Source organism: Neophocaena asiaeorientalis, unplaced genomic scaffold, assembly GCF_003031525.2.
Source record: "Neophocaena asiaeorientalis asiaeorientalis breed wild unplaced genomic scaffold, Neophocaena_asiaeorientalis_V1.1 scaffold30, whole genome shotgun sequence".
In the NCBI taxonomy this organism is placed as follows: domain Eukaryota; kingdom Metazoa; phylum Chordata; class Mammalia; order Artiodactyla; family Phocoenidae; genus Neophocaena; species Neophocaena asiaeorientalis.
In genome coordinates this window covers 11,751,032-11,773,301 of record NW_020174923.1, presented here as the reverse complement: position 1 = coordinate 11,773,301, position 22,270 = coordinate 11,751,032, and the positions used below count along the sequence as shown (strand labels likewise).

At 46.3% G+C, this 22,270-nt stretch overlaps 1 protein-coding gene and 1 long non-coding RNA gene across 5 annotated transcripts in view; one reads left to right on the top strand and one right to left on the bottom strand.

Moving 5' to 3' along the window:
- The window catches only part of NPLOC4 (NPL4 homolog, ubiquitin recognition factor), a 54,365-nt gene that overhangs the window by 20,393 nt on the left and 11,702 nt on the right, over nt 1–22,270 (top strand). For 3 of the 4 annotated variants that reach the window (XM_024760514.1, XM_024760512.1, XM_024760511.1), the window contains exons 7-12: nt 725–848; nt 1,411–1,590; nt 4,731–4,817; nt 6,786–6,857; nt 7,276–7,402; nt 12,071–12,231. In XM_024760514.1, coding sequence (XP_024616282.1) covers nt 725–848; nt 1,411–1,590; nt 4,731–4,817; nt 6,786–6,857; nt 7,276–7,402; nt 12,071–12,231 — 751 coding nt within the window. The remainder of the gene's footprint in view (nt 1–724; nt 849–1,410; nt 1,591–4,730; nt 4,818–6,785; nt 6,858–7,275; nt 7,403–12,070; nt 12,232–22,270) is intronic. The other variant, XM_024760513.1, reaches the window with a different exon arrangement.
- The window catches only part of LOC112410115 (uncharacterized), a 24,742-nt gene continuing 14,727 nt past the window's right edge, over nt 12,256–22,270 (bottom strand). The window contains exon 3 of the long non-coding RNA XR_003005335.1: nt 12,256–13,029. This is a non-coding gene — a long non-coding RNA (uncharacterized LOC112410115). The remainder of the gene's footprint in view (nt 13,030–22,270) is intronic.

Below are 22,270 nucleotides of genomic sequence, written 5' to 3'. Positions count from 1 at the left end.
AGAGTGTCATACAGAGTGAAGTAAGCCAGAAAGAGAAAAATAAATATCATATATTAACACATATATGTGGAATCTAGAAAAATGGCACACATGAACCTATTTGCAGGGCAGGAATAGAGACGCAGACGTAGAGAACAGACATGTGGACACAGGGGGACGGGGAGTGTGGGACAAATTGGGAGATTAGTTTTGACATAAAATAGATAGCTAGTGGGAACCTGCCGTATAGCACAGGGAGCGCAGCTCAGTTCTCTGTGACGACCTAGATGGGTGGAATGGGGGTGTGGGAGGGAGGTCCAAGAGGGAGGGGATATAGGTATACATATACATATATATGTAGTATATATGTGTATACATATATACATATATATATATATGTACATTCACTTCATTGTACAGCAGAAACTAACACAACGTTGTAAAGCAACTACAATTTAAAGAAAAAGGAAAAAAAAAATCTTCATAGATGTCAGTGGTAGTGAAAATTAAAACTGCTTTTATTGGAAAATAGTTTTGTATTCTTGTACAGTCTAGTGTACAGGACAGAAGCTACAACACCATTAGAATAAGTTTTAGCACATTTTCCCTGCTGTGGATACCACGTGCTTAGCTCCTGAGAACTCCCTTCAGGAAGTGTAAGATACGTGACATTTTATTTCCAGCCTCCTGCTACACTTTTCAGCATTGTAATGTTTAATTAATTAAGTTGCCTTTTCTTTTTCAGGGGGAAGTTTGTTGCCCTGGAGAACATCAGTTGCAAGATTAAATCAGGGTGTGAAGGACACCTTCCGTGGCCTAATGGCATCTGTACTAAGTGCCAGCCAAGTGCCATCACGCTGAATAGACAGGTGAGATGTTCGCTGTATCCATCTAGATGCAGAAAGCAGTAGATTTGTGTTCATGGCTAAGGAGTGAAAATGTCTGGAAAAGCCCCTCCTTGGAAAGGAGCTGCTGGTAGCAGTATGAGTTACATGGGGCAGAGTCTCGGGTATTTTGGGGCTGATTGATTGACCCTTTTATGGAAATCATACACTGAGGACATTATTTGTAAGATCTCTAGCTCTTTCGAGCATAGAGGGGAGCCTTCAGTTTTCTGTTTTGTTGGCTTGTGTGGAGGCAGAATTTTCTTGGCGACTGTTTAAAATGCTCAGTGGTTGTGACTTTACCTTTTAAGAAACTGCGGCTCTGGAAGTTGGTAGTTGAACAGAACTGCCCTGGGACCAGCTCAGGGCATCTGTCCAGGCCAGGTTAAGAAGGGGGCTGGGCTCAGGAAGGAGCGAAAAAAGAATCAGGGAAAACTGTGTGCAGTTATTCTGGTAAAAGATACTTGTGAACAGTTTGTGATAAAATAGTAAATTATTTATTTTTGATGCAGTGTTTTAATTTAGCCCATTGTTGTTAACTCTACAGAAATACAGACATGTGGACAACATCATGTTTGAGAATCATACAGTTGCTGACCGCTTCCTTGACTTCTGGAGGAAGACAGGGAACCAGCACTTCGGGTACTTGTATGGACGGTACACGGAGCACAAAGACATTCCTCTTGGTATCAGGGCTGAAGTGGCTGCGATTTATGAACCTCCTCAGGTAGATGTGAACAGGATTTGCAGTCTACGGGTCTCTGTATTGCTTTGTTTTGAAGGCTGTATGGGAGCCCTTTCAGGTTGCATGCTGCTTCTCTTACCGTATCATTTGCCCAGTCTATCTCTCTCTCTCTATACACACACACACACACAGTATTTATTTTCTGAATTATTGGAGAGTAAGATCATGGCCCCTAAATATTTCAGTGTATATTTCCAAAGAATAAGGACACGTTCTCATATAACAAGTACATTGAGCAACTTAAGTAAATTGAACTTCAATACAATATTTTTATCTAATCTGCCATCTTATTCAACTTTTGTCAGTTCCCCCAAAAGTGTCATACAGTTGCCCTCTCTCTTCTGCTTCTGTATCTCCTCTGCCCATGCCTACAATCAGCTGTCCCAGGATTTATGGAATTAGAGTCACAAAATTACTCAAGTTCTTTATCTTATGCCACACATGTAACTGTCTTAATAACAATATCAAAATTACCACCAGCGTAGGACTGAAAACAGTTCAAGATTGTTTTGGTGGGAGGGGAGGGCCCCTAGGGTATATCGCACTAGGGACCAGCAGTTGGTTCCTGTGTCTTAAAGTCACTTGGAAGATCTTCCCTGTATGATTACGTCACCAACGAGTTACACGTTTACATTCATTTGCTTTATTTTCAGTATTTAGGGATTGGTTTTACGTATATATATTTTATTATTTATTTATTTATTAAATAGATTTATTTATTTATGGCTGCGTTGGGTCTTTGTTGCTGTGCGTGGGCTTTCTCTAGTTGCGGTGAGCGGGGGCTGCTCTTCGTTGCAATGCGCAGGCTTCTCATTGCGGTGGCTTCTCTTGTTGCGGAGCACGGGCTCTAGGTGCGCGGGCTTTGGTAGTTGTGGTGCGTGGGCTCAGTAGTTGTGGCTCGTGGGCTCTAGAGCACAGGCTAAGGAGTTGTGGCTCACGGGTTTAGTTGCTCTGTGGCATGTGGGATCTTCCTGGACCAGGGCTCAAACCCGTGTCCCCTGCATTGGCAGGCGGATTCTTAACCACTGCACCACCAGGGAAGCCCATATATATTTTTTAATTTGTATAATTAGATAAAATGTTTATGTGGTTGTATAGTATATATTATATAAAATATTTATTTTGTCTTATTGTATATAAGTTTACTACAAAAGTGAAGACTGGAACCGTATTGCATCCTGGTTCATGATGTGCTGAGGTAGTTGGGGGAGGGTCTTGTGCCTGCAGGTGACTGTGATGTAAAAACACAAAAACATGGTGCGCTGAGGCATGGCCAGAGGGGTGAATGGAACATAGTGAATGTTAGTGGCTGAATTTGGTGGTGGGATATCGGTGTTCACTGTAAATTCTTTAACCTTTGCTGTATGTATGAAATTTTTTATTTAAAAAAATGTTGGAAAAGTAAAAAAAAATTGCACATTTGCAAAGTGAGGTCTACAAACAACATCTTCCCCTTCATCTAATTTCCTCCCTCTCCTACAGGTAGCCCCCACTTTAAGCAGTTTTTGGCTTAGATCTCTAAAGTTTGATTTTTTTTTAGTATAAGCAGATACACAGATATTTCACACTATCCCCTCCTTTGTCTCTGGGTGGGCACCACGCCATATACAGCTGTGTCACCTGTGCCATGTTCTGGAGATCTCACCGTGACTGGTCTACTTTTTAAATAAACCAGGGTCTGAAACTGCAGGCCTTGTGGCCACTGGCTGGTGTGCAGGTGTGTGGCTCCTGCACAGATGCCGTTTCTTCCCTGGCTGTATTTATACAGATTGTGTGTCGTCTACTCCCTTGGATATTCTCATTATTTACTGAGAGCTACAGATGAAATGTTTGACCAGGCGTTTTATGATGGTTCACTTCCAGGGAGACGTGAGATGGCAGTAGATGCTCACCCAGAGACCCTGCTTGTCTGACTCTTTGGGCACTGAGTGTGCTCTGTCAGCGGGAGCTGCTTTTGGAAGCACAAGACATTCCAATTCAGTTTTGAGGAGGGTCCTTTCATGAAGCATTTCAGCAGTTCTGTTAAGAGTATGATTGAACAAAAATCGGAACAGAAGCCTCTGGTGTCCAGACTACTAACAACATCATCAGAGCTCTGAAATTGGGGATCTTGGAGGTTGAAACACTTGACCTCTAATAACCTCCAGCTCATTAGAAGTTGAAGCTCATGCTGCCACATGTCATGAAACAAAATCCTTAGGTTTGTTCTGAGTTTGTGCTTTGACCTGTGCTCTGGAGGTATTAATGATCTCCATATGGGTCATACCCAGCAACATAAAGTTCTTTTGTTGTTTTGCCAGGATTTGACTAATTTACAAGGATATACCCAATTAGTATAACTCAATTTGGAATTTCCTTCACTTTCATAGTCTGTAGCCGGGTCTTCTGCTCAGTATGATGCTGAGCTTTATGAGCTGCATTTCAGTGCAGATTAAAGATGTCAGCAGGCTTTGTCCACTGCAGGAAGTGGGATCCTGTGGCTGGTGTAGGTTGCGTGTGAGCCAGCCCAAGCCCCCCGCCACTGCCCCAAGCTGAGGGCTCTGCCCACCGGTCAGCAGGTTACCGATTTCAGGTGCCCTATCCTTGGCTTAGGGTGTGTGTATCTGTTGTACTCTCTCACTCTGCCATGCCTGTGAAGCTAAGTACTGTCCCTGCAGGAGCTGCATACGAATTTCCCAAGGCTGTTTTTTGGGAACGAACGTTACCTTACAGCTCTAATCTTACCTAATCTAGCCAAGCCTATTTGGAGTGAAAACTATTTATCCAAGGGAGTTTTGAAACTAACTTCTATCCCCAATGAAGGAACCTTAAGGTGTAGAGAGCCTTCCCTAGTCCTAAACAACCACGTTTCATGTGGAGCTGCTGACATGAGCCAGCCTGAATACAGCCTCTTCATGTTCTCTAAACCTTGATTAAAAGCAAAGCACAGCCCTAGACAGGAAGAGCCTGGAGGGCTTGGCCTGTGTTATCTGGTTGAGCTTTTCCCGCTGCCTTAACTCTCCTTTTTGGCAAGGGGGAGACCGGTGCTCCTTTGCGACACCTGAGCCAGAAATGGAACAGAGCTGCTGTGCTGCTTTTCTGAAGCCCTCCTCTAAATACATCTCTCTTTAATACCCCCACAGATTGGTACACAGAATAGCTTGGAGCTTCTTGAAGACCCAAAGGCTGAGGTGGTTGATGAAATTGCCGCCAAACTTGGCCTGAGGAAGGTACTGAAGTATTCTCTTGGCCTTGAGGGGGGGCGCCCCGGCTCTGTGTTGGGGACATCTAGGTGGATGGTATGGCCAGGCCTGGTCTGGGACTGAACTCCCAACTGCACAAGGTCAGGTGCAGGCCTGGCACGTTTTGAAACCTCGCTTGTGTTTATTGGGTGCCCAAAAGAGGATCCCAGTGCAGGGACTGTTATATTTAAATCCGCCAGACATACTTCTTAAGGATTGCCTCAAAGTGGGGGAGGAAAGAAGCAGCAGGAGCAAGACCCCTACTTCCTGCTGGAGGGGACCTTGACGCCAGGCTCTTAAGGCACATCCTCCTAGGTGTGAGCTCTCCCTTCACGTGTCTGTTTGCGCTCATCGTTTTCTGTCCCCCACACTTGGAGTTTCTCGTGGTCCCTCTTCAGTCCTCACTGAACCTCCTGTTTATAATTGAGGCATCTGAGCGTGTAAGCCTTCTTAGTTTTCCTGGGCAGTTAGAAGACAGAGAAGAATTTTCTTTTTGAGTCTGATGATCTAGTTTATCTCACATCTTTGGTTAAGTTCCTAGGAACTATAAAGATGGCGTTTTATAGATAAATGTTGAACTGTGAATTTGAACACATCTTAGGAATTCACTCTTAATAGCTATGTAAGTTTTATCCTTTATTTCCTAATCAATTTAGACAATGAGAAATAAACTCCCTACAGATAAACAGGGAAGACTGGAAATGTGCCTTATAACCCAGGAGTGCTGCAGAACAAAGTCACCGTATCGTTTTAAGAACAAAAAAGTCATGTTGTTTCTAACAAGGAGTGAGCATCATGATTTAGGGGCATATTTTGGTTTAAATTCTGGAATTTTCTCTTGTTCAAAAGAGAAATCAGTGTCTCTGATTTTTTTTGCCTATGTTTGTTATAAATGTTTGGTCACGATAATCATAATTAGAAGATCTTGAAGTTACTTAAATGCCTTTCTCCAAACACTGGTTCCTTAGCCCTAATTTATCTCAGCTTGATTTTGGTTCTGCTTTATTTACTGCTGAGTTACATTTATCCTTTAAGTCTCATTTTCTCCATTGCCATCCTCCTCGGGGGTTTTGTTCATTTGGGCATTTTTAAAGAAAATTGAAAGTCTCCAGATTTGCCTGGTCATGTCTGCAGGAGATGGAATTGAAGAGTTTCATGTCAGGGTTGTGCTAGAGAGGGTCACAAGCACCAGATCACTTCTCCGAAGGACAGAAGTGGGTGTGTGCCTGGATTCCAGCTCTGCTCTTAGACCTCCCAGCCAGGTTCTGGTTCAGGAATGGTAATCAGCTGTGAGGTTCATGGGCACAGGAAGGCCAGGGATCACAGAGCACACAGACAGGCACTGTTGCTGTAGCAGGACGTGCCAGGGAGGCCGACCCAGCCCCAAGCCCTGGGACTGGCGTTTCAGATCCCTGTACCCTCAGATGCTTCCCTTAACCCCACACCGGAGCTTAGAGGAGCAGCTGCGCAAAGTCTCTGTTCTATCATTCTTTTTTATTTTACATGCATTCTCTGGGGAGTATGTTTTCCTGTCTTACGGAGAAAGCCCTAGTATCTGAAGTGGCATTGTCTTTATTTGCTTGCTTGTTATCTGTCTTCCTCTCTGGAGTGTAAATTCCCTTTTCACTGATGTTCTGTTAATTTTATGCACCCGGGGGTCCCCTGCACCTAGCACAGTGCAGGGCACAGAGGTGGTGCTGAGAAGACTTTTTCTAACGAATAAATGAGATGTGCTCGTTTGCCCTCATCTCCACCCGGCAGCACCAGGGGGAGGACGGCCAGTGTCAGCCGAGTAGAGTTTGAGAGCTCTGGTGTGGACAGTGGCTTAGCTGAGGAGCTGACTCACCTAGAAAGAAAGAACTGGCTTCCAGGAGTCTCCTCTCTTGGCAGAAGCTAGAAGACATTCGTCACCTGTTTCAGGGAGAGACTCAGAAGGTATTCTTCTCTTTTATGCAGGTTGGCTGGATATTTACAGACCTTGTCTCGGAAGATACCCGAAAGGGTACAGTTCGATATAGTCGAAATAAGGTGAGATGGGGCAGGGATGCTCGCTCGGCCAGAGCTTGTTATGGACCAGCTCTGGGCTGCACTCTCCGGTGTCTCTGCACAGCTCACCCTGGCTTTTAGACCATGTTATTTTCAACACAGTGTTCTTGATAAATTAAGGCTGGGTCTGTTCATTCTGTCTCGGAGATCAGAGAGACTTTACCTTTATAAACCACTGCTTTTTGGAGGTCAGCCCATGAGGTGGATTGCCTGTGCTTCTAAGGCGTTACTGGTTACACGTGTTTTTCTGTAAGGAGTTGGTAACAGTCAGGAATTATAGGTACTTGCTTCACCGTAGTTTGTGATGTGTCATAGTTTAGTTAATATTTTCTAAAGAAGAAATAGAAGCATATTTTGACATGATGCTATAAAACTTGGTATGCTGGTTCTCTTTTCTTAGGACACCTATTTCCTGAGTTCAGAAGAATGTATCACTGCAGGAGACTTTCAAAATAAGCATCCCAACATATGTCGACTCTCTCCAGATGGACATTTTGGATCCAAGTTTGTTACTGCAGTGGCTACAGGTATAAATGGGGGCATTTATATTGTAAATATTACTACCTTGTTAATATGTTTTGTTCCTCTTTCAGTAGCTTTGCATTCTTAACTTAGTTACAATAGATTTTCTTTCTTTCCTTCTTTTTTTTTTGGCTGCATCGCACGGCATGTGGAAGTGTGGAGTCTTAACCACTGGACCGCCAGGGAAGTCCCTACAATAGATTTTCTTTCTTTCCTTCTTTTTTTTTTGGCTGCATCGCACGGCATGTGGAAGTGTGGAGTCTTAACCACTGGACCGCCAGGGAAGTCCCTACAATAGATTTTCTTAATGGGCCTGTGAGACATAAGATTCTTCTTTTTTGGTTTGCGGCAAAAATCTTGAACTACTCAGCATCACACAAAACTACTAGAATTGCGGCCTCAGTGTAGCCCTCCTCTAGTCCATTCTCTTGGCCTCAGTCCAAGTTCACTTGGTTCTGGATCTGAGTTCTGGGCTATCTTTGCCCCTTTGCAGTAACCAAGGATGACTCTGTCTAGCTGTGCAGGAGAAGAGGGATTTACTGTTTCTGTTACTTTTTTATTTATGAGTGGGAGTATCATTTTAAGAAACCATTTCCATAAAGCTTTTTTTGGGAGTGATGAGTGTGTGTGTGTGAGATGTGCACATCATACTACATGTTATGTACATCATGAATATATAACAATAAAAGACTGTGGCCTGTAAAAAAGTGCCACCAAATCTTCCATAACATACTTGAGATGCTGTCCTAGAGAAAAGCCAGGCATAAGACCATATGATTTGAAAGAAGTAGGAATTTGAAGAACCAACTAATAAAAACAAAGAAGTAGGAATTTGAAGAACCAACTAATAAAAACAATTTGGAGAACCAACTAATAAAAACAATCTCTTTGGTCAGTTTTTTAAAGTAAACACTAACCTCTATCCTGTGAAGACTTGGGTTCTACCATCACAGAGATGATAATCCAGTTTGTTCATGGTAACCATGCTTCCTCTAGTTCAAAATACCAGTTTACAAACAGCCCAAGCATGTAAGTAACTAGATCCCTTATTAATCCCAGCTGAGCCTGTTACCACTGCCATGGGAAGGAAAACATCTATCATACTGTCTGAATTTTTTTTTTTTTTTTTTTTTTACTGTCTGAATTTTTAAGATCCATTTGATTTGAGATCCATTTAGAGTGACCAGCACCTTCTTTTTGAAATGAATGTACTTTGGGGGCATGAGAGGCCGGGATTTGCGGAAGCAGTAATTCCATAGCATAGAGTCTTTCCACGGGGGCAGATGGGGCAGGGGGCCTGTTGTGATGAGAGCACTCAGGGTAGCAGGAGCCAAGGAGGAGAGCAGAGAAGAGACACGTTTTACATAATCAGAATTTTGCCAAGCCAGCTTTCTGTTTGATGAAGGGGAGGAAAGTATTCTCTTTCTACTCTCTGCATCACATAAACCCCTGCCCCCTTCATTTAGGCTGAGATTCTGGGTCCAGGCATTTAGGCTGGTGGTTCTCAAGCCTATCAGACTGGACACCCTCTCTTTAGAACATTTGTGACACCTCTTTACTATCCAGAAAGTGAAATTCATAGATAATATACCTGCCCACACACCTGATTCTAAAAAAGAAAGCAGAGTAGTAGGCTGACTGTAACATTGAGGAGAAATAATAGTGAAGGAGCATGCATGTAATAAGACAGTGCATTCTGCGGGCCAGTGCTTGGGGACTGGTGCCTGCTGAGGAGAGCACAGGGGAGGAGCCGGAGCTGCCAACCTTGTGGGGCGGGGCCTGCACAGGCATCAGCGACGTGGTTCCCAGACACTCAGCAGCTCTCCACGGAGCTCTGAGCCAAGCAGGGCCCTTCCTCAGCTCATGTGGTATCATGCTCCTAGAGGATTCGCTGTGTGTTAAAGCTGGGCGTGTTTGTTTCTGTGGCTGTGTATAAAATACAATTGATTCTAATCCTAGATCATCACAAATAGGGGTTTTGCCTACAGGAGTGTTAGGGGGACATTTCAAGGCCATGTGGGATATGGAACAGTTCTTTATTGTGTGGGACTCCCTGGACACAGCAGGACGTCTGGTACCTTTGACTCTAGCCTGCTAAAACTGGCAGCCCCTGTCCCCCGCTGCCCCTCTTCGTTGAGACAACCAAAAATCATCTCCACAGATTTCCAGAACTGCTTCTTCTGAGAACTGCTGTTTTAGGCTTCCATGGGCTCCCATGGTAACCTAACCCCTTTAATTACTGTTTCTGTGGGGAATTATTCAGTGGGCCCAAATAACTGGTACATGTTTCGAATTATAAATAGTTTCCAACTTGGAGGCTGCCTGTACTTTCAGTTATTGACTCAGGTGGGAATTTGGAAATTATAGATTGACCTTGGAATTTTTGCCTCCGAAATTGGCACTTTACTAGGGTTTTCGAACTATAAGGCAGAAAATCACTTAACTTATAATAAGATCTGCAGTTAGAGTCCTTTCACATCTGTGCTGATTTGTCCCTCTTGGTAATGCTGTGAGATGCTCAGACTCATAATTCCTCTCCCTTTCCCAGGGGGCAGCGATGGAAGGTGGTTATCCAAAGTGTCAGAGATCTTCTGACTCCAGACAGATTGTTCTCTTCCTCCACATCAGTGGTTCTTGACCAGGGACGTGTTGGTACCCTGGGGAGCTGTTTGAAATGCCCTTGCCGAAGTCCCATCCTTAAGACCCTGATGGGACAGGAAGGAGCAGTCCTGTGTGTGTATGGCCGTCTCCCGGGAGACTGGCTGGTGTGTCCCGGGGTTCATGGTGCTTCCATGGTCAGGCTGCTGTCAGCTTCCCACAGCTGCTGCTGATGCTGCAGGCCCAGGTACTGGCTGGGGTGTGGGGGCCTTACCATTTGGCCTTGTGTCTGCGGATCCCTTCTAAGAACTTCTCTAGCTTGAAACCTTTAGGGGAAAAGAGTGATGGTTACATGTGGGGTTTGCTCATGTGCACATGAAGGAGCTTGTGGAAGGAGAATCATCACAGAGCCCAAGTTTAAACTCCCTGCCACGATGCTGGTGTCTGTGTCTCGGTCACCGGGCACACTCGTACTCATTTCTCAGCTGTGCATGTTACTTTCTGGGCTGCGTCTCAGACTCAGTAGCAGCTGTCCTTTATCACCGCCCCTTTCCATCACACAGTGGACTTCCTGATGGACTGATTTGGGAAGGGAATGAGAGTTAACTGGCCTGGCCTGCTTCATCTCTGGGACAGTACCAGAGCAAGGTTCAGAGAACCCCTCAGGACCTGGTTTCTTGCTTTTCCACATGGAATGGGGAGCTTGTGGTTCCTGTCAGTGACTCTGCCTTTGGAGACTACCCATATGGACTGAGTTTGCTTTTTTTAAGAATCTTCTGTTTTATAAATACTGCTTTCCATTTTTCCCTGATTCTCACAGGCCACATCTATCTCAAAACCAGCACAGGTTTACAGTACACACACCAAGGGCGGCTCCTCCAGATTCCTTCCCGACCTCCTCTGCTCCTTGTGAACTGCACACTCGTTGTGCTATGACGTTCATTCCCCGGATTGCACCAGAGGGTCACATGCCCTGTGTTTGCTGCCTTGACCTTAGTTAGCGGTCACTGTCCAGGCCTGGCCACCTCCCCCGAGTGTGTGAGTTGAGGGCCAGAGAGAAAATGCTAGGCTTGACTGTCCACCTGGCCTTTGGAGCCCAGCGTGACGCAGCATTTGGAAGCCAGCTGCTGTTGGCCTCTGGTGTGCAGAGTCGAGCAGACACAGGCCCCTGTTTGTCCCTTGGAGGCTGGCTCTGCCCTGTCCTTCACATTTTTGATTGCTTGGCCATCAGATCTGCTTTCTGGTAAATGTTTGAAAGCCAGACAGATAAAATTTCTGTTCCCTGATCAGTAACTTATTCTGTTTTTGTCAAAGAAACTAAGATAGAGATATTGAAGGTTTTTAAAAATTCTCCAAAGCCATAAAAATGATGGCTGTTACAGTTGTCAGAGTGTGACCCTGATTCTGCAGGGGAGGAAGATGGCTGCATGCTCGGTACTGCCTGACCTCCTGACCCGTTTGGGATGGGTTTTACCCTTGTCCCAAACTGTAAGCCCTACTGTTGGAGCAGGGCCTGAGAGAGGTTAGAGTGGCAGGCATGGAGGGCAGGGCTCGGTGCAGGGAGAGCAACCTCCTAGGCATTGTGGTGGGGTCCACGCCTCCCTGATGTGCCAGCTGCACAGGTGTCTGAGGTCAGGGCTGCTCTCCATGCTATGCAGATACTGACACTGTGCTGGGAAAGGTTTCTGTGTTCTCCCATCCACTCCCATTCGTCTCCCTGCATTCACTCAAGAACAGAATTTGCTGGAACACAGGGCTCTGTCTGTTGTTCACATCTCTGTGATACTAAAAACCAGAAGCCCAAGTATGCTTTTGGGTGGGTGTTCGAGAAGGTTTAACAGTCTTGCCTCCCGATTCTGAGAGAGCGTGTCGCTGGCGGGGCCTGTTTGAGGAGCTGCAGTGGCATCTGTACACCCTGTGCTCAAGGCCTTGTGCCCAAGGCTGTCGTAAAACTGCTGTCAAACATTTTTGATGCTTACCCAAGACACACGCATGAGAGTGTGGTCCAAAGTAAAGGATGACACTTGTTTTGAACGTCCTTTGGAGGATTCTCGCTGAAGGTCTCTCTCTTGCAGGTGGCCCCGATAACCAGGTGCACTTTGAAGGGTACCAGGTGTCCAATCAGTGCATGGCGCTGGTCCGAGATGAGTGCCTGCTGCCCTGCAAGGACGCCCCTGAGCTCGGCTACGCCAAGGAGTCCAGCAGCGAGCAGTACGTGCCTGATGTGTTTTATAAGGTAAAAATGCAATGGTACCGAAAGAGAGAAGTGGATGGAGAGCAGCGTGGATACTGACCTGTCCTGGACGTTGCTAATTTTGGTGCATTCTGGCCATGGGAGCTGTTGGTCAGCCATGGTCGTCTAGAGCCTAGCTTGTGGATAAGGGACTCTTTGGCATTTCCAGGGCCTTTGTTAGCTACTCAGGCAGGCTTCTGTGGTGTTAGGGCTTATAAGCAGAAGTGGGAGTGACACGCACTGGGTTTAGGGGTACATAATACAAGTGAAACCACTGCAACACCGACTGTTTCAGTTTCTGAAAAGGAGAAATGGTGCCTAACAGAGCCTCAGCAGGAGTGAATGTTGGAGCTGTTTGGCAGAAGTTGGGCTCTCCTGAGGGGACCCAAGTTTAGGTTAACCACTTAGATGAGCAGTTCTCCATTTCTAAACCTTTGTTTCCTGTGAAAGCTATAAAAATGATTTTTTTGAAAACTGTGATCTGGTTTGAACAAGTCGGAGTTGGGTGCTTCCTTGGGAATTAGCAACACGGCTCCCATCCTCCTCATGGGAGTTGCTCTGGTCACAGGCAGGCACCCTGCCTGTTCCCCGTCCTGGGCAGACTTTGGTTTCCATCTGGCACTGCTCTGTCTGGAGGACCCCTTTAATATTTCTTGTGTTCCCGGCTGCTTTTGTGTGTCTGAGAAGTACGTTGTTCTCCATTTCTGAAGGATATTTTCACTGTGTAAGGAGTTCTAGGTTGACAGGTCTGCTCACAATCTCACTGCACTTAGGCCACAAAGACCTGCTGGCAGAAGGGGCCTGGAAATAAAATAGGCAAGCAGTGAAAACCCAGAAAGAGTGATGATCTAATTTCTTTAAAATGATTTGATATCTTTCAGCAGTTTTTTTATATCAGTGTGTACATGTCTAGTCATTGTTTTGTTGTTTTTATTGTTCTAGCAAGTCTGCATTTTTATTTATTTTTTAAAATTTTATTTAGTTTTTTAAAATTCTTTCTTAAAAATATTTATTTATTTATTTGGCTGCACCAGGTCTTAGTTGCCGCACGTGGGATCTTCGTTGCCGCATGTGGGATCTTTTAGTTGCAGCATGTGGGATCAAGTTCCCTGACCAGGGATCAAACCCCGGCCCCCTTCATTGGGAGCACGTAGTCTTAGCCACTGGACCAGGGAAGTCCCTAAGTCTGCATTTTTAAACAGCTTTATTGAGATGCAATTCACATACCACACAATTCACTCATTTAATGTGCCTGGCTTAGGGGCTCTTAGGATGTTCGCAGGGTTGTGTAGCCATCACCACAATCTAATTTTAGAACATTCTTGTCCCCCCAAAAGAAGCCCTACATCCTTTAACAGTTACTCCCCAATCCTCCCAACTCCTGGCAACCGCTGATCTGCTTTCTCTGAGGTTTCCCTGATGGAATCCTACAGTGTGTGGTCTTTTGTGACTGACTTTTCACCACTAACCGTAATGTCTCAAGGTTCCTCCGTGCCTGCAGCCTGCAGTACTTCATTCTTTTCATTGCCGAATAGCATTCAGTGGTTTGGGCACAGCTTACTACCTGCGGGATGCATCAGACACCCAGGAGAGCGCCTAGAAGCTGAGGGGCTCCGGGGCCTCATCCTGGTGGTGATTTGGAGACCAGAGACTACCTGATTGTGACAAAGACTTCATCTCTTCAGGGATCAGAAGTGGGGCCGAAAAAAAAAAAAAAAAAAAAAAAGAAGTGGGGCCGAGACCCCATCTAGAGCTGGCTCGTCCATGCTGTGGGTGTCTGTGGCAGTGGGTGATGTGCAAAGGAAGGGCACAAGGGCCTGAGAGTCTTGTCCCTGCTCCTGGTCTCCTCCTCAGCTCTTTGGAATGAAGGTCTTCAATCTGCTTCTGAATCAGCGCTGCCGCGTGGTCCGAGGACTGCGGGGGCGGGGACTGTCACTGAGCCAGGAAGCCCAGGCCAGTAGGTAGTGAGCAGTCTGTCTTTCCTCTGCAGCAGGCAGGCCTCGCTGTTGTATCTGCTCTTTTCAGGTGGTGGCAGTGGAGGGACAGAGTGAGGCTGGACTGTGACACCTTGCTTAGATGACCCCTCAGATTTGGGGACAGTAAGGAGCCCCAGGAAAGGGTTCTCCATATCATTCTTGAAAGAAAATATTTCCAAAGAGCCTTGTTTAGGAACTCCCATTGTCTCTTCCCTCCTGTGGTGTTTAATAGCAATTACCTGGCTTGATAACACAGATCTCACCCTTACACAAATCCTGTGTAGGCATCAGGTACTTTGAAGAATCATTAGTTTTAAACCATTATTAAACATTCACACATCAAGTCACACCATGCTGGGAACCAATGTGAGGGTTCAGTCTTTCCCTCAAAAGTTTCTATCTTATAAGATGCATTTGTATGGCACTGTTTTGTAATGTAGAATCTGTTTTGACTCATTTTTAGACTCTGAGACCTGGTGGTCCTGCTGGCTGCCGTCCTGAGCCTTTTGGCACAGCTCACTGGTCTGGGGGCCGTAACAGGGCCTGTTGTCCTTGTGGAGAGCCGCTCCCCTTTAGCCACAGAGGCTTGTGCCGCCCCGGTGCGCTCAGTGTGCATGAGTACATTGCTCCAGGGTCATCAGGCTGCCATTTCTTTCTCTTGTCAGAGTTTTAAAAAGTAAATATAGGGGCTTCCCTGGTGGCACAGTGGTTAAGAATCCGCCTGCCAATGCAGGGGACCAGGGTTTGAGCCCTGGTCCGGGAAGATCCCACATGCCGCGGAGCAACTAAGCCCGTGCGCCACAACTACTGAGCCTGCGCTCTAGAGCCTGCGAGCCACACCTACTGAGCCCGCGTGCCTAGAGCCCATGCGCCGCAGTAAGAGAAGCCACTGCGGTGAGAAGCCTGCGCGCCACAACAAAGAGTAGCCGCTGCTCGCCGCAACTAGAGAAGACCCAACGCAGCCAAAGATAAATTAATTTAAAAAAATTAAATATTGAGTAGATATGAAAGATTATTTATAAAACATGTTTAAGGAATAAAAAAAGCAGAAATACCAATCCCGAGTCTCTACCCCAGAGTTAAGGACCAGAACGTTCCTGTGGCCTCTGAAGCTGCTGGATCCTTCTCTCTGCTTCTGTCTCCTTTTCTCCCCCCTCCAGAGGGAGCACTACCTTCGGGGGTACACTGTGACATTCTTGCTTTTCTTCTAGTTTTACCTCCTTTGTGTGTTTTCCTAAAGCAGGTGTTGTGAGTTTTATATGTTGCTGCACACTGTAAACCCAAAACTGTGTTCTTTTGTCTTTGGAGATGGGCCACATTCACTTATCCCGGTGTGGCCTGAGACCTGCCTGCATGTGGCCATCGTGTCACCTCGGCATGTGCCCACTGCGAGCAGAATGCTGGGCGAATCACCACGCTCCGCAGCCTTGGGCCCGAGTCCCACTCCCCACTCAGACACCCATGGGGCATGTCCTGGAGCTGTAACTGTGCCGTCCTGATCATAAGTGAGGCCAGGCTCCTTTTTCTTTGTTTGTTGGCTCGTCCTGTCTCCCGTAACGTGCTTATTGTGTCTGTTTCCTCTTCTTCCCTGGGTGGTTCAATCTTTTTCTCCCTGCTTCTAACCCTGTCAGTCAGGGGTGTGACACCTCTGCCTCTCCACTCCCATGGTGTCATTGAGGCAGAAAGTTTACGTTTCCATGTGGTCAGTCAGTTTTCTGAATCTTGTCTTTATGGTTGGCATTTTGAATCACAAAGAAAGTCTGTTATCTTGTCTTCTCTAAGGTTGATGTTTTTGGATTCTTCTTCTACCTGGGATTATTTCAGATGTGTGGTGTGAGATAGGGGCCCAGTTTCCTTCTTAGTTTTTTTTAGTCATATACCGTCTGAACACCATTTATTGGGAAAAACCCTCTTCTTTCTCTGTTGATCTGTGGTGCCTTTCCATTACCAGTCGTCTCTGTGATCGTGGCTGTGTCTCTGTCCTCCCTTCTGTCCACTGGCCGGTGTTCCTCAGCCAGCACCAACGTCGCACTGTCCGAGTCCCTGTAACTTTACTCTTCGTCCCTGATCCATCACAGCCCTTCCCTGCTTTTCTTCCCGAGCTCTGACTGTTCCTGACCCTCCACTCCTTCATGGAGACTTGCCTGCAGGTTGCACAAAACAAATAGGTCAGGCCCACCCCACCCCACTCCCCCGCAATGTGTGTGATGCTGCCCTTTGTTTCTTGTTCTTTGACCTCTCTCAGAAAGTTAGGATTTTTCTCCTTGAAAGTCTTGTCTGTCATTTGTTAGATTGTTCCTAGGTACTTAGTTTCTACATATTATAAAAACTACCATTTGGCAGTTCAGCTGTTACTTGTTCCTCTAATTTGTATGTGTGTTCTGGGTTCTCTACACAGATGAGTGTATTATCCAGGAGTGACAGTTCTTTTTCTCCCTTCCCTTCATTTTCACTCCTTGTGCTGGCTAGGGCTTCTGGAACAATGTCTAGTGATCAGCACTTTTGTCTGGTTTTTAATTATAAAGGATGTGCTTTCGGGATTTCATCATTAACTATGAGTTTGCTGTGGGTTTTTTTGTTTTTTTGTAGTACCCTTTATCAGGTTGGAAATTTGCTTTTTATTTCCACGCCTTGTAAGTTTCTTGCCCTTAAGAAGAGAGCTCCCTTTTGTCGTGGAACACACGTTATTTCCTTAATCATGCTGCTGTTTCCTTAGATCGCTCACTTGCCTGTTAGTGAGAGCAAGCTAGAAGGGCTTCCCAGGATTGTTTACAGCCCTGTAGGATTTGAGACACTCATTTCTCATACGTTTCAGGAAAATATCAGTTTGAGCAAAGAGACGTATGAAAGCAAACATTTAAGTAATCCTTTTAGTCCTCCTGTGGGCTTTGGGGTTGGATTTAAAATATACCTTGTAAACAGGACACGTACCCATATTTGTCTAAGGCTGTTCATCGTGGTGTTATCTGTGGTAACAAAGACTTAAAGCAATCTAAAAGTCTAATAACGGGCATTAAATTACAATACATCTATATGGTGGGATATTCTGTGATCACTAAAGGTGTGTGTTTGAAAATTACTTGAAGGTATGGGATAAAACTCATGATGTAAAATTACAAATGTATCTATATACAGTAAAATCCCAATTAACTTTTTGTTTTTTAAAGGCACACTTGTAGATGTTGATGCCTGTACGTATACACGTTTGTATGTGCGTTCACACAGGAGATGGGGGTGGAAAGCTTGAGGGTCCACCCTTGTCTACAGCTCTGATCTGTCTGTCCTAGGAAGTCCCGTGCAGCCAGTGAAAGAACAGCCGGGGAGCACCTCCTGTAAAGGTGGGGAGAGGTGCACACAGAGGAGGGTTTTGGAGCGAGGATCTAGGCAGCCGGCGAGGGGATGCTTGGGGACGGGCAGCAGAACAGTGAGGTGCATGGTTTCATGTGCATTAGGAGTGCAAGCCTTCTAAATATTAACTAAGAACATTTTATTAATGTGAAATCAAATGTATATTTTTTATGGGAAATCCTGCATTACAGGTTAATAAGGAAATAGATACCCCAACACGCACCTTCACGTGTCCTTCCAGCACCCCGCGTGCATGCATGGACACGTGGACGTTGACAGGGCCTTGCCTCTGGAACCGCAGCCTCTGCACTCAGTCCAGCTGTGGATAGGGTGCGGCGTCCCTCGCCAGACTCCGGGGCTACAGTGATGAGCAAGTCACAATCATCCTCTCTTCCCAGGTGGTCTGTTGGTGGCTGTTGAGGTGTCCAGTGTGGCGTGGAAGTTAGCCAGGTGGGGAGGAAGCCCATCTGGGGGCCACACGTCCAGAGGGCATGGTGCATCTAGGGGGCCCAGGCTCAGTCTGGCTGGAGTGTGCATGTGATGGGGGTGGTGGGCAGTGAGAAGCCAAAGAAAAAGATGGAAGGTGATTCTGGAACGACCTTGCTGGATGTGGCGTGAAGGGGGTTCTGGAGGCAGGAGGCTTTTGCAGCAACATGAGTGTCAAATGCCAGGGCCGATCCAGGAGGGGCAGCAGGAGGGAGATGTGCGGTGGGGCCTACCGTCCAGTGTGAGGTGCGGCTGGAGGAGCTGAAGGCCAGGCCATGGGGAGGGAGCTCCCCGGTGTGGAAGATTCTTTGTGGGTACAGAGTCCAGTGGCCAGTGAGAAGGCTGGTGCCACAGTCCAGGTGACATATGTCTGCTCCCCGTGGCATTTGGGGATGGAGAGGGTGTCCTGGAGCCAAGAGCTCCATGGGCCTTGCACGGTCCCGGGGAGGACAGGATGGAACTGGGTCTCTGGTTTGGGTGAGTAGTGGGTGCTGGAGTTGTAAACCTTGATGAGTAGTGGTGAGAGCAGGGGGGGGTGGGGTAAGTTCAGGTGCCCATGTTTGAAGTTTGACGTGGTGGGACCGGAAGGAGGTTGAGAGGCCCTTTTCACGGTTATCGGCCCAGAAACCCCAAATTAAAGCCTTGGAAGTAGAGGAGAGAAGCCGATACTGTTCAATGGACAAAGAGGGTCTTGGAGACCCCAGGGAACACTGCTCTTAGGCAGCTGCCCAGGTGGGGAGGGGCAGCAGGGTGGGTTCCTGGCATGAAGGGTGGTTGTGGGCTCAGTGCTGAGGAGTTGGAAGAGTTGACAGGTGGCTGCAGCAGGGAGGAGAGAGCATGCAGGCAGCTGCGGCGTCGCAGCTGTGGAGGGGACCAGCGCTCTCTGGGGGGACTGTGGAGTCTTCTCTGTCCTAGGCATCGTTTATTGACCTGTCCTCAGCCCGACACGGGTTTGTCCCAGCATCTGGCACTTACCAGAAGTGCTTTGTGGCTCATCCAGGAGCTCACTCCATGTGTGTGCTGAGTTACTTGAGACATTCCAAGCAAACCATTCCAAGCGTTGTTTTGTCAAAGCATAACATATATTTCAAGGGTTTCGTGTGGTCTCCCAAAGTTCCTCCAAGAAGGCTGCAGTTACATGCTCAGACTGTGCCGCAGGCCAGCCCTGTGCTAGTCTGCTTGCCTGCCTAGGCCCTGCTCTCAGGACCCCATGCTCTGCACTCACTCTGTCCCAAGTCCCCTGTGTGTGTTGGTGTTTTCTTTATGAATCGCCTCTGTGTGCCCTGAGGTATTTGTAAGGTGGTCCATCACTTTCACATTCGTATGTGAAGTCTTTATACATTAACCCTTTGTCATATATTGCAGACACATGCCAGGATATCATTTTCTTTATACTTTTCATACAAAGTAAGGTGTAACATTTTGTGATTTCAAAGGTACGTTAATCCTTTTTCATTGTAATTCCTGCCTTTGTCATCACACTTAGGAAGTAATTCTTTACCTCAAAGCTGTATATTTACCTACATTTTCTTTTAGTGCTTTTACTTTTTTTAATTTTTAAATTAAAATTTTTTTTTTTTTATTTGGCTGCATTGGGTCTTTGTTGCGGTGTGCGGGCTCCTCATTGCGGTGGCTTCTCTTGTTGCGGAGCATGGGCTCTAGGCACGCGGGCTTCAGTAGTTGCAGCACACAGGCTCAGTAGTTGCGGCACGCAGGCTCTAGAGAGCAGGCTCTGTAGTTGTGGCGCATGGGCTTAGTTACTCCGTGGCATGTGGGATGTTCTCGGACCAGGACTCGAACCCGTGTCCCCAGCGTTGGCAGGCGGCTTCTTAACCACTGCACCACCAGGGTAGTCCTAAACGGGATTCTTTAAGAAACTTTGTCCTGAGAACTTTTTTTCTTGCTTTATTCTGCGAAGTCTCAGAAACTGCTAGTTTCACTTGTTACCTTCTTGCCAGTTTTGTAAGAAGAAAAGCAATACATTAAGGATTTCATTTTCCTTTTCCAAAGCAAGATGGTTCCACCCAGTAAGTGGAGTTTGCTGTTGTCCTGGCACACAGGCTGCCTGCCTTTGAGCTAACAAAGACAGAGATCCCTAGATTTCTTGTTGATGTTTCCAGACATGGCCGATAGCAGGTAGCGAGGCACCAGGGACCTCAATTTCTGACTCTCCCAGTGTCTTGCTCCAGGTGGAGATAAAATTTCTGACACTTTGGCAGCTGCCAACTAAGAATTAAGGTGTCTTCCTCCTGGTGTGCTCTGCCTGACATTTGCTAACGCCCATGAAAAGTAATCGCCTTTTAAAATGGTGTGTGGGGCTAGGGCTTGGTTGGCAAAAACATTTGAGTGAAGGCATGGGGGAGAGATAGAAGGTACCTGCTTTTCCTCCAGGGAAGAGAAGGGGATGCAGCACCTCTATTTTCTTGGGGAGCAGAAGGATGCAATGGGGTAGTTAAATTTGAAAGAGAATAGCATGACACACAAAAAAGAGAGGGGGGCATTTAACAAGAATCATCCCTAGAGGGGAAGATTAAAGCGAACAGGTGCTGGGAAAATGTCTCTGCATATTAGAGCTTAATTAGATTTGAAGATGAATTCCAGACGGGCTAATTATGTGTGAATTGTTGCAGGTTGTTTCTTGTAGGGGCAAGCGTATATTTTTGGAAATGGTGATTTAGTTTGATTGGGTTTGATTCCCGCCTCCTACCGTATTTCCTCCAGTGAGAAACTACCGCTTCTGGGGCCCCAGGACCCACTCAGCAGGCCTCATACCTTGGGCTGCCACTGTCAAAGCTGGTAGAGCCACGGAAAGCCAGGCCCAGCCTACCTGCTGCAGCAACGAGCATGCGGAAGGACCAGGGACTCTTGCCCAGGTGGAAGGGACAGTATTCCAACCTCAAAGGAAGGCAGACAGACAGAACGGACACTGTTTCCAGGAACCTGTCCTTTGATGGTGCTCCTGCTCCCTATGTGGCTGGCTTAGATGTGTTTGGTTAGATGTATATGGACCGTTTTCTGGAAGGGCAGAGGGGCAGGTTCTTGCTAGCAACTCTCTGGGTTGTGAACAGAGAAAAGGTAGGGAAGATGTGGATAATCTGAGATGTGCTGCGGACCAGAGAGTTTAATTTCTGGGGAAAATAAAATAAAAAAAGAGCAGGGCCACATGGAGCCTCTGGAATTCCTGTTAGGATAATGGACTCGGTTTAATGTAGGACAGCCTGAGAAGGTTGTCTCAAAAGATGGCATGGGCCTCTGACATCCCCGGAAGGTGTGATGTGCTAGGGGTGGCTTTGTGTCACCTGCACGCCTCAGAGAGATCTGCTTGACACCCATTAGGGTCTGAGAGCTTTAATAAACATAAACTTTTATGTAAGGCCCCATAATTGGAAATTATGGATGTATAATTTATATATGACTCGATGAATGATTTATATAATGTTAAGTGATGATTTAAATAGAAAATATGACCCCCTCTTGCAGAATCTTTAATGAAAAGTGTTGGTTCTTATGAATTTATTTCTAGAGCTGTGTTTGAACTCAGCAAGTTTGACATAAATCAGATCTCATTTTCATTTTATGATTAATGAACATATGCTGGCCATTTTTCCCCATAATTAAACTATGTTCCATGCATCTGATAAAGCAAAAGCAGTTTAGACTTTGACAGATTGGTGGTGGTGGTTTTCCATGTCTGCGTATTTGTGTGTATGTGTACTGATTTTTGTGTGTGTTTATCTTATTAATGGATTAAGTTTCCATGAAGTTGGGTTTCCAGAGGTGTGTGTAAGGTTGTTAAGAGTTAGCATTCAGGTGTGAGACTAGGAGAGCTTATAGAGGAGGAGGGGCACAGATGTAGCCTGACGGGGTGGGATCCCGCGGTCTGTGTCTCCACAGCTTTAGCACCAGGTTGGTGCTATATATGTGTGTATATATATATATATATATATATATATATATATATATGTATATATATATATATATTTGTTGCTACGTTGGGTCTTCGTTGCAGTGTGTGGGATTCTCATTGCGGTGGCTTCTCTTGTTGCGGAGCATGGGCTCTAGGCGCGCGGGCTTCAGTAGTTGTGGTGCATGGGCTTAGTAGTTGTGGCTCACGGACTCTAGAGCATAGGCTCAATAGTTGTGGCACATAGGCTTAGTTGCTCTGCGGCATATGGGATCTTTCCGGACCAGGGCTCGAACCCGTGTACCCTGCATTGGCAGGCCGGTTCTTT